This window comes from Dipteris shenzhenensis, chromosome 18, assembly GCF_047967505.1.
Source record: "Dipteris shenzhenensis isolate YYH24624 ecotype China chromosome 18, Dip_SZ_1.0, whole genome shotgun sequence".
In the NCBI taxonomy this organism is placed as follows: Eukaryota; Viridiplantae; Streptophyta; class Polypodiopsida; order Gleicheniales; family Dipteridaceae; genus Dipteris; species Dipteris shenzhenensis.
Window position 1 is genome coordinate 13,270,559 of NC_141613.1, and position 12,556 is coordinate 13,283,114.

General features: G+C 45.6%; 1 protein-coding gene across 1 annotated transcript in view; it reads right to left on the reverse strand.

Moving 5' to 3' along the window:
• The window catches only part of LOC147890820 (uncharacterized), a 98,044-nt gene that overhangs the window by 37,941 nt on the left and 47,547 nt on the right, over positions 1 to 12,556 (reverse strand). The window contains exon 9 of the mRNA XM_087389707.1: positions 10,689 to 10,782. Coding sequence (XP_087245833.1) covers positions 10,689 to 10,782 — 94 coding nt within the window. The remainder of the gene's footprint in view (positions 1 to 10,688; positions 10,783 to 12,556) is intronic.

Sequence of the window (12,556 nt, forward strand, 5' to 3'; positions counted from 1 at the left end):
ATTTTCATGTGGTCATTCTTCCGTAATAGATGCTTAGCACTACATAAGCACTCAAGCTCAGGCTGGGTTAAATCCCTGACATGGATGAGTTCTATTAACTTTTGATAGTTGACTTTAGCATCTGCGACAGCTTTCCTCAATCAGGCAAGCAATGCTTCCCATAGTCATGAATAACAGATTGCATACAAAAACCAAATGCATTCCAAGCATAATCAAAATCAATCTCGCACTATTTCCGAAGCAGTGCAATGGCATTACCAACCATTTGCTTGTACTCATCATGCTCCAAATATTTATTTTTGACTATAAGAAGCCTTTTATTTGGCAACTTGTCATGAAGCATCTCATGAAAAGACAACCTCATCCATAATGGAGCATGATAGGAATGAGGGAAGGCATAATCCACCCACATTTAACAAGTAAGAGCATCATATTGTTGGACATTTACCATTTACCGATGATCCAACCTGGCCAGATATGCAAGCTGGACATTATGCTGAAAAGTATCTCTTGAAAGCATAGGCTTCAACTCTCTCCAAAGATCTACAAGACCAAGCTAAGAGACCAATTGAGATCAATGTTAATGCTCCAAAAGCCAGCATATCAGTTTGGAATGTTGCATCTAACTGAAATGGAGATGCCCCGAACTCAGGCTAAATGATCTGATGGGAAGCCGATGGCTTACTACGGATCATCCATGATAGCAAGAGAACCTATAATCGGCCCACTCGAGTCAACTCTGTATCGGAGAGGTCTGGCCCCCAGCAAGGGCTGGCATACATGCCTGCAAGTCTGACCAAGGAGACGAAGAGAATAACCTTGGTCCATGGGACCTGAAAGTATCAGTGGAAGCACTGTCTCTCTAGTCAAGCAAGAGAGGTGTATCCTCTGCTCAGGCGGGCCTCCATTGCCGGTCTCATCGTGAAGATAGGACCAAAGAATAGAACCCCCAGGTATGTTTATATATATATATATGAGACAATCTCAACCAGTGATCCGTCAAAAGTAAACTCCTCTCTACGCATAGCTGCTCGAGAGGTGTTGAAGATCATGATCTTGGTTTTACCAGAGTAGATCTTCAAGTCATGGGACTCACAAAAAGCCAATAGTGCATCTAGGTGTCTCTCAAGCCCCTAAGCAGATGAAGATAAGAACATCACATCATCGGCATATAATAGAATCTAGAGCAAGAAGCCAGCAAGAGAGCATCCAGCTCCCCCTAGGTCCCCATAAAAGACTACAGCTCGTCCATATAAAGGTCAAACACGGTTGGAGAAAGTGGGCAGCCTTGTATAACCCTGATGGTGCTCATGATTCCATCTGTCTATACACTACTAGTCCAAACTCTGCCAAAAACCCTCTCGTATAATGCCATAACAGCCTGGACAATCTCCTGGGTGGCCATAACCCAACTCCTGTAACCGCCTGATGAGGTGTGCACGTAGCACTGCATCAAAGGCTTCACGAAAATGCACAAAGCAACAATAGACCCTCTGCTTCCGTGCGCTGACCACCTCTGTGACACTCTTGAATATCTAAGTACGTGGTCCATGGTCCCATGATCATGCCAGAAACCTGCCTGCCCCTCTGCCTTGAGTCCTTGCATCTATGCATAGCAGCTGAACTCCATGTCAAGTATTGAGGCATATATACATGCCCGATCATAATGGTCCTGAAGTTTTCTAGGCTCATGGGATCCCCTGCCTTGTGAATAGGTGTGATGGTGTTGAGGGTCCACGTGCGTGGGAAACCAAGGCAAACTACTTCATTAAATAGGTTTGCTAGGATCGGGGATAGGATGTCAATCCCGTATGGTTTCTGCCCTTTCCCTTCGTTCTTCACGTCAATTTTATTCCCTTTGCTGCTCACATTTGCTTTCTTCCCCTGTTTCAAGGATTTTACTTGAGGGTTAACAATTCCTGCACTTTTAGAAACCAATTGTCGTGTTGGTGGAATGCATTACACTGTTGCAATACCTCCTGAATGACTTCTTGCTTTCCACTTCCCTCGAGATCATGGACATTCCTTTTAAGGGCTGCAAGCCAAAGCTTGAGTTCTCGGACTTCAAGTCCTAAATAATACACACACTCTTGCGGATCGAGGGGCTTTGTTCTTATATGTTTTCGCAGCTTGGAGACATGTTGGGGCACAAAGAAATACAAGGGCTTAACGGCGATGAGCGCCCTGATCTGGGCAATTTGGATGTATCCATCTTTTTTTTTTTTTCCAAGAAAGACTTCTATTAAGTAAGAGAAAAAACCCGCGAGAGCAAGCTCTAAGCGAAATACATCATGAAATCATGAGGATAAATAAACCCCCTCAAAGTGAGGTGGAAAACAAGTGAGGTGCAAATACCTTATGGAAACTCCCCCGTAGAGCCAAAGCTTCCAAGATCCGATGGAGAGTAGCCGGGGATTTGGGTCGAGGAACCACTCTGAATCTGATCCCTACACCAAAAGACCTACAACCCTCATAGGTTGAAAAGCAGACTCAAGAAAGATATCCTGTGTGGATCTGAGAAATCTGCCACCATCATGCACACTACAGACTAAAGCATCCTCATGTGCATCTCGGAAGGCCAAAACCTGAAGAGAAACACCGCCTCTCGTAAAAGTACCTACCCAAGTCGAGTAAATCAGTGATATATCATCTGTGTCTACCCAATCTGTTGGAAGGATTGCCTCAATCTGCAAGATCCTCCCTGCACTCCCTCTGAGATGTCCTGTCAACTGAGATTCGGTCTCCTCTGGAAGCCTACAGAAAGCTTTCCATGACCACAAAGATGATGCAGGTCCCCTCTCCCACCTGGACCACTGCATGTAGAGTGATGCACCAAGTGGTTTGCCATGATCATCCAATATACTATCATTCCACATGATCGGTTGTCTATCAATCTCTTCACGAGAGAAAGGAGGAATCCTCCGAAGAGTGCTCCTGAAACTCGCCATGCTTTCAGTATGACAACCATGAGAGAGCAAGAAGGTGATCTGAGGTGTGCTGTGGTGAAAATCCACCTAATATTGCTCATCCTAAAGAAGGTGTACACGTATGTATGCTGCTAATAACAAATGTCTTCAACGGCTCCTGCGCTGGCATAAGTCTCTGCACCACCATCTTGCAGAGTAAAGCTCTGCACTGTAAATCTAGATCAATAATATTGAGACCCCCTTCCTATGTAGGAAGGATGAGGGTCTCTCAAGCTACCCTGGCTAACGCATCTGTTGTGCCATCAAGCCTACCCCAAAGAAAATTCTGATCGGTTTCCTGAGTTGAGTGATGCATTCCTTAGAACGGCACTAGTATGAACAAACAAACTAGGCCGTGGCCAAGATGACCTGGTTGACCACCACAACTCTAGAGGCAAGATCCAGCTTGGCTGGGCTCCAAAAAAAGAGCTTCCTCCTGATGCTCTCCAACAGGGGAGCAAACTGCTGCATGGAAGAAATATCCAAGTAGACCTGGCAGCCCAAATACCCGACAGGCACACCCCTCTGAACCTAAGTGAATCCTATGTCAAGCTCCCAAACTGGACTGTCCTCATCACTAATCCAAAAGCCATTGGATTTATGCCAATTAATCTACGCCCCTCTCGCCAATCCAATGCTGTCCTGAAAGAAGTGAGCGTCTGTGGTGTGGCATCCAAGTAAACTGCTGTGTGAACTGCCAACTCACTACTATCAAGTAGCTCGTCTCAGCCCAAAGAAGTCAACTTGAGATCTATTACAAATACTCATAGCTTCAGCCACAAACAAAAAAAGAAAGAGAGCATCCCTGACGAACTGATCTAGAAATCTGAAATCTCTCACCTCTTACCCCACCAAATAAGTATCTGGCTGTGGGCTGATCTGTACAAAGAGGAAACACCTCTGATCCAAGCATCAGTAAAGCCAAAACGTAGAAGGGTGCCCTCCACAAAACCCCAATCTACTCTGTCATAAGCTTTCTCAAAATCCAAGAGTAGAATGGCTAGATTCTGGCCCCTCTGCATGGCAACTCTGAAGCTTCCCAAAAAGAGAAAATGTTATCAAAACTACTTCTGCCATGCACAAATCCCGTCTGAGTGTCATGAATAAGATCTGGGAGAAGAGGCTGCAATCGGAGGCTGATTGCCTCGGCCAGAATCTTGTAACATGTCCCCAAAAGTGAAATAGGCCTCCACTAGGACACTAAATTTCTGCAACCTCCTTTCGGGATAAGATGGATGAGACCCTCTGTGAGCGTCCTGACCATCTCGCCAGAGTCCCAAATGCCCTGCAGACCTGATGTAATGTAGTCTCCAATCATATCCCGAAATGCAATGAAAAAAGAAGGGGTGAGGCCATCCGAACCTGGGCACTTGCCCTTGTGAAGGGCTGAAAGTGCAGTCCTGAACTCTGTGTTGGTGAAAGGTGCATCAAGCAAAACATGCATATCTGGTTTCACCACCAAGGGGATGCTCTGCCAAATAACCTATCTAGCATGCTCTCTATCCCGTCTGTCAGGATCTGCAGTAAGAAGAGCGGCACAAAAATCTGAAGCTATGCACATGACATCATTTGGATCTGATTGTAAAACCCCATGTGAGTCAATAAGCTGGGATACACTCTCTCTACTATTTCTAGGGCCAAGAGTAGAGAAAAAATGTTTAGTGACTCTGCCACCCATCTGAATCCAGAAGGACTCCCGTGCATGAAAGACATACTCTGCTCTCCGATCAAGCAATATCTGTTGATGAGCCCTTGCTCCAACAAGGTGGTCCTGAATCCAAGCATCTAAAGGCCGTTTTTGCTCTTCCCTTTGCAAAGCTGCCAAGTGATGGCGAACACCAATCTCACGTTTGAGAATATCTTGTCTCCTGGTACAAGCAGCTAAGCGGTAGAAGTCGCTAATACCAGAAAGGGCACCAGCTACATGTGATGGATATGGCTGCCCACCATGGACATGGGAAACCCATATCTGCAGGGTTGCCCCTGTAAGGTCTTCCTTTGTGTACAAGGCATCTGGAATCTTAATGCTAGCAGACCGGCCTCTCAAGTGAGGCTCTGAAATAGCCAGCACAACTAGGCCCTGTATGTTCCAGCTAATAATCCTCATCGACGGGAGGATGTAGAGTGGAACACCTTACCCGACCTAGTGGCAGAAACAAACCCCTCAAGAGGGGAAAACCTCCTGCTCAAGGAGCAAGGAATGAAACCAAGTGGCAGAAAATCAAGAACAGAAAGAACCCTGTCACCTAACGAAGAAGCCCTATCAACAGGAAACCCAATCACTCACACACCAAGAGTAGAGGGCACAGACACCTCCTCTGGGAAATCTGAAGCATCTGCAAGAGTTGAAAATCAATTTCTGTGAATCAGGCCAGACACCGGAGTGCAAAGGATGCCTTCTAAGGGAAGAGGATCAATAGTATAAACCATCCCCTTCCCCCTATCCAAGGGAGGAAGTGAGGACTGCTCTCAATCTCGTGTCTGCCCAGCTGCGGAGACCTCTACTGCCTCCAGGAGTATGTCTGGTACCGCTAGTTCTAGGAGAGAAGCTGCAACAAGGAAGGAGGTCGTAGCTGAAGCGTCTCGGACTGTGTGAGGTGAGACTGGAGCGACACCTGAGGTGAAGCAAAGTCCACTAGTGTATCCTCATGAACTGAAGGAGGAATCTGCACACGAGCCGAACCCACTGGTATGGGTCGAGTGCCCCTGAGGTAGAAGGTCGAGAGGCACCTGAGGTAGAAGGTGGCGGTATTAAAGAAGCGCTCAATGGAGGAGCACTCTAGCGAGTAGGAGCTATACCACCATCCTGAGGAGGACCGCCATGTGGAGGTCGAGGAGTAGTGTTGGACCTGTACTACCCCCCTGTCGAGGCCGAGGAGCAGGTGCTAGATATGTACCACCCCCCTATCGAGGCCGTGGGGCGGTGGCTATACGAGAGGGCTTCTTGGACCTTTACTTCTTTCTGGGACAATCCTTAGCAAAGTGTCCAATGGTCCTTCATATCCTGCAGTAGTCATGCCTACCTGTAATCTCTACTCTCTGGTGAAAAAAGAAACCATCCGGGCGCTCGATCATAACACGGTCCATCGTGAGGTTAGGATCCTTACAGAGGACCCTAACTCTAGGAACCTGATCAACCTTGGTTGCCTCTACTGCAGTCAATGGCAACCCAAGGAAGGGTGGGATCTCAGCAACCACACCGAAATGCTCCCCAATAACAAAAAGAAGTTGATGGTAAACCTGGGGAAGCCCAGGAAATTTAATGAAGAGCGAAAAGATTTCCTTATCTGCCTCCACTGGATCGAAACCAATATCAAAGGCGTCAAAAAAGATCTTCATGTGTCCCAGGTGTAAAAACTCAGCTTCGAGCACTGTGCTCGCAGCCTCTGGAGTGTCAAAAACAACCTGGAAAAAACCTTGTCCCAGACACAAACCTCAGCACTCCGGCTCCAGCTTCTTCCCAACAATGACTTCAAGCTCCTTCTAATGCGCACCCCAAGGCCAACAAAAGTAGCAGACGATGACCCAAGCATCCCAACGGCTCCCATGATAGAGGCGAAACATTCCATTGAGCCAAGCTCTCAGTGCTATCAACAGCTCCAACGACGAACGGCACGGCTCAGACGACTTCACCATAGCGACCAACAGCTCCCACATTCTCCAACATAAATGACCAACCGAGCTCCAAGCCTGGTTCATACTCCCACACCATCTCCCATAGCTCCACAAGCATTGCTTCTGGTGCCATAGCCAGCACGGCCGGCAGATCAACAAAACGACGCCCTATGAGGCAACCTTCTCCACAATCCACTGGACGGTCGCTCAACGGACTCCTACACCTTCAATTGCAACACGTCCAACGGCTCATGTCTTCCGCGACTCCTTAGATGAGCCCCACGCTGACCTTGATCCTCAAAACGGCATTCAAGCTACACTCAGAACGGCATCCAAGTTCTCCAAATCTCCAACTTGCAGCCAGTGACCATCCTCGACTCAACACGACCAGAGCAACAAAAATACCGACACCCCAGTCAACAGGTCGACGATGCTCCAGCTATAGTCACCTCCAACACCCAGCTTATGGGTACGGGATAACAACTGCATCTCCACGACGACGAATGCTCTGCAAATGACCATCGAACAACCGCTCAAAATGAAGCCGTCCTCGTCCTCTTGCACATACCAACGTTTTTTCTTCAAGGTTCTCTGACCCTAGGAAATAACACGTGTCAAGATAGGCTTGAACCTAAGTCAAGTTTTGCTTACAGAGGGTTAAGTGTGTTGGTTAGTTTTTTGCCACACGGCACTTAAGCTCAAGCTCTGGTTAGGTCAACTTGACCATGGGTTAGCCACGTCAACAACCTCGGGTGCCACATCATCACCTGCCACATAGGCAGGTCCAATCAACAGACAACATCTTTGCCAAGTCATCGGTCACATTGGCACAACACATCATCACATGATAGCTCATTTCTAAGTCTGCAATGCCACATCATCATGGCCATGTCAGCACAAAGCCCCTTGCTAGGCATTGTTCCTTCTCTACAAGCACACAATGCATTCTACATGTGACTTTCCACTACCACATCATCACTGTGCCACCATCATCATTTTTGCTCTCTCTTGTGATCAAAATCTGGCTATCCTTTCGAGGGCCGTATCTTTTGATCCAGATGGAATTTCGCAGCGCTCCAAAAAGCAAAACTACTCGCCAACTCACGCTCTATGCACCTGTTGTTCGGACAAATCGATGTAATGGGATCATACCAAGGGTCATAAGGTCTATGGTTGTGAGTGTGGTCACACGAGTGAGTGTGTGAACACGTGTGTGTGTGTAGGTGTGCCTGATTAGGTGTGACTGATGATGTGTCAGTCAGTAGGTGTGATTGTGAATATAGGAGTAAGGTGTGTGATTGAGAGATTCTAGGAGACATTAGTAGTCTTCCTGATTGAGATGATTGTGGATCTAGATTCCAACTACTCATGGGCAGTCGCCTATATGTACTCCATTCTATGAATGAATCAGTTGCCATCGCCTTCATACTTGTGCCATTGTCTCTGCCTCTTCTAACTTGTCATCATGCTTCCATGCTTGCACCAACACTTGTCACATCAGATTTCACATCTCAGATTTCCACAGGTCGACATCATCAAATCCTCTTCATCGAGACACCTCTTGATCCATTGCAACGCACCCAGCACTTAAAATGAATTCAGAAACAAAGCCAAGTAAGCCATTGCCACATTACCTGATTAGTTCCCACTGGCGTCACTCCCATCGGATCTATCATTGGTATACACATTCACATATCTGACACCCATTCAATTCTCTTGGCATTTGACACTTCAACACCTCAGTGTGACACTAGGAAAAGTGATTTTCCTCGAATTCAGGATCGTTGCACACATTTGCACACATGCCACCCATGTAAAAGTCACACATTGTTGACTATTTCTGGCATTGGTTCTCGCACACATACACATCAGCCTTATACAGCCTCTTGGCTATCCCGACACGCAAATGTCATCATTACGTTATAGGCTTGATCCTTGGCAAACATACGTTCTCACATGACTTGGTTTTGACCGTTTTGCGTAAGCCCCCCAGTGGCAGAGTGTTCTCATGGGTAGACACTCTCGCTGATACACGGATAAGCCTCTTGCACAAAGCACAAGACCACCTCTAGAATGGAGTTATCCACATCACACAGTTGATGATACACTAGTCATGACTTTGGAGGAGATCCATGAGTGGAAAGAGAAGCTACCATTTATTGCCACAGGTATGTACCAATTTATGACGCTGACTCGAGCCTCACTCGAGCCTCATTGGCCTTGACAGATCAGATGCAAATGCTTGGGATGTTAGCATGGATCAGCCCGCAGTTTCTAATCATGTGCATTCCTTGGTAAGCCCTCCGCATGAGGCACACTTCTCGGTAAGCCCTCAGCACAAGGCACATTCATCAGTAAGCCCTTAGCACAAGGCAAATTTGACGGAAGCCCTCAATACGAGGTAGTCCCATCTACATCAACGCAGACTGATTCTAGTGATGTACAGCCATCACATGTATGCATGGATCCAACTCCATCTACTGTCACATCAGATGCAAATGCACACCAAGAGTTCAGTTATGATCATGCCGTTATTCAGCAAGTCCGTCCTCGATACGAGGCACTCACATCTTCTGCCGCAAGCAAGGATTTATGCCTCATCGCATTACGCTCCTCACGTGATTCCATTCCAGCATCCATCATTGATGCTTTCACCTCTGACACGGAGCTTATCACATCTATGGACACGGTTCCTACCAGCTGTTCAGATCAGCACATCAGTCTTCAGGACATTCCAGCATCGGCTTAGTCATGCCGAATTGCATCACCCTTGGATCCAATTATCACCACCTCCGATCAACAAGTCATTCCTCAGCATGAGGATACCTATGCATCAGTGCGGTCCTGCCCCAATGCAATGGACATCATCAGGTTCAGCCATAGCACAACCTAGGGAGACTCAGTGTTTCATTATGCACTTATGGCTGTCGTATACAGTCCATACTTGATGCACATCAGTGGTTGAATCTATGACTACAGGTCAATCCCTACACCAACATTCGGCACCTCCTATGCCTCAGGGACATCCTATGCATTTTGAGTGATATTCCATGCTTCTAGGCCTTTATACTATTAGCTCATTCTCGACGAGCCTTTGATAGATGCTTCATCCCATGACGATGGATGTTTAGCCACGCACACATCAAACAACCTCCAGCTCATGACAGTTGAGCATACAAGTTTGACAAGTTGCCATACCTTGTCATTTGTATGGGCCTCTTCATCAGCAGAGCAGCGTATCATACATGTACCTTCAGCCCCAGATTTTCAGTCCCTAGATCACTCTATCTACAATGACTATGCAGTCTTCTTCGACCCCGCATCATACTACAGAGATTATTCTACTGCAGCATACCTCCGCCATTGCTGTTGGTTTTTTTGGGTTGATGACACTCCTATATGTCACAACCTACCGGATCACATAGCCATAGCTATATCGACTAGCTTTACATCCGGATGCCTCTTCTACAGAGCAGCAGAACAGTCCACGATGACTTATGATATGTTCAGCTTTGACATGTTTAGCATGCAGCCATACACAGTCATCACACTATCATCTTTCGATCGACCAGTCTTTGATCCAAGAGGACATCTTACTTTTTGGCTTTCCTTCCTCATCCCTTCGACCTATCTTGCGGGTTTTATTCCCAAAGGCAAGGGATGACCCACAACTTGCGGGAGGGAGCTGTAGTAGGCGGGAAGGAGGCGGAGAGAGAGAGAGAGAGAGACGTTCGTGGAAGGTCTCACGGGCCTGTGGGACAAATTGCGGAAAAAAAAATTAGAGAGAGAGAGCGGGAGGGGGGGGGGGGGGAGAGGGGGGTAGTAAGATGATATACTGAAACAATAGATGGATACATGATTACTATCTTAAGTTTCTTATTCTAGATAATAAGAAATAGTGCAATGTCAGACCTGCCCTTGACTTTAGCTTTACTAGCATACAAAACATTCAAAGTTAATCAGCAAAAATCGATTCAATCAATTGAGCTCATAAAAAAAGCTAGGGGCATGTGTCTACTTCATCGTCACAAGATATAAATAAATAACATACGAGTGAAGCTTTTTGAGGCTTGATAGTAAGAGGTGAATGAGGATCATGTATATTACCTTAACAAGCTTGATCTTTTTCTCTTTACGAAATGGTTTGTTCGTACATTTCTCGTCACACATACAGCACTTTGAGCAGCTCATAGACTGAGCCCTATAAATAAACATGCCACCAACTAAGATTAAGTAGCTTTTACAATCGGCAATCAGAAATTTATCATTACTCTTCATTAAAACTGAACATTATTCTTCCTTAGGAATGTAACAATGTGATGAGACATCTATTTTGCTTCTTCGCAAAGAATTTAACACTGCCATCATACATATATCCTTATTCTTCTAAAAATGAACTTCACTCATCCTTAGGAATGTAGCAATGCCATGAAATTTCTATTTTCTCCTTCACAATGAAGTCACACTGCCTTCAGTAGCAATACCATCATACATACATACGTCTCTCTCTCTCTCTCTCTCTCTCTCTCTCTCTCTCTCTCATCTAGCAAGTCTCGTGATTTGGTTGCTTCTTTACGCAGATGATGTGGTTGTTTTCACTGATAGTGAAAGTAAGATGCAAAAAATGATGGATATCTTCAGCATATTTTGTGCAGAGAGTGGGATGGCTATTAATGTCAACAAAACTAAACTCATGATAGTCAAGACTATACAGCCAAGCAGCCCCCTCCAAATCTTATATAAAGGACAACCCATTGAGACAGTGCACTCATTCAAATACTTGGGTATTGAAATCCCCGCCAATAATAGATGGAACAGCTGTGTGCAAAGGAGACTTGATGCAGGATGGGCAAAATACTTCCAATTTGAAAATGAGTGCAACAATAGCAATACGAGAAGGTGGCAAGTACGAAATATGATCTTTATGGCATATGTGATACAGACAGTACTCTACGGAGTAGAGGTATGGGGTGGGAGTATATCTCCATCAACGTGGAATGAGATAGAGAAAATGCAAAAGTCTTTCATTAGGAGGCACCTGGGCATCAAGGCTACTACACCATACTCTTTGTTACTCCTAGAGACAGGATGTATACCCATAGAGCTACATGCTCTGAAGAGAGTACTCAGATACATCACAAAGGTCAAGTGCATGGATAATGAAAGGCTACCAAAGAGAGCATGGAATGAAAGTCAGAAGCTTCAAAAGACAAACAAGGGCAAGATTTTGACATCCGGATGGGCACAGGACCTAAAAAAATGGTTCAAGAAGTGGGAAGTAGAAGAGTATTTAAACTACTCTTCAGAGGAGATTGATGAAGAGGCTTTTCATTATGACCTGCTGAATGCACTACACAGGAAATGGCAAACAGCAGAAAACAAAGATAAATTTGAGTACTATCGCACATATATCAACCCCGAATATTGGTCAATTTATACAGGAAGGGAGACAACAACGCAGAAGTACATATGTACACCTATAGCAGTGCATAAACGGAGGGCTTTAGCCTCACTTCGCACCCGATCACACCAGCTGCAAATAGAAACAGGGGGATGGAAAAAGATGCCAAGGGAGAGTAGAATATGCCAACTATGTGATCAAGGTATGGTTGAAACAGAAGAACACATGGTAATGATATGCCCTCACTATGCACACATTAGGGAAGAGTTCAATCACCTCCTTGAGGGACATAACAAACTGGCTGATTTGCTGCATAAAGGGTCACCTTCAGCTTTAGGAACATTTGTGTATAAGCTCTTCAAGCATAGGAATCCACCTGAATCCTAGAAGGTGGTTTCTCTTTCCACCCTCCCATCTTCGGGAGGAGCTTTCATGTACTTGTGATATTGTATTGCTCAGGTCCCATAGGCCGGTTTTGGTCTTCAGAGGACGATAATATATTCTTCTTCTTCTTCTTCTTCTTCTCTCTCTCCCCCTCTATGTATATATATATATATATATATATATATATGTA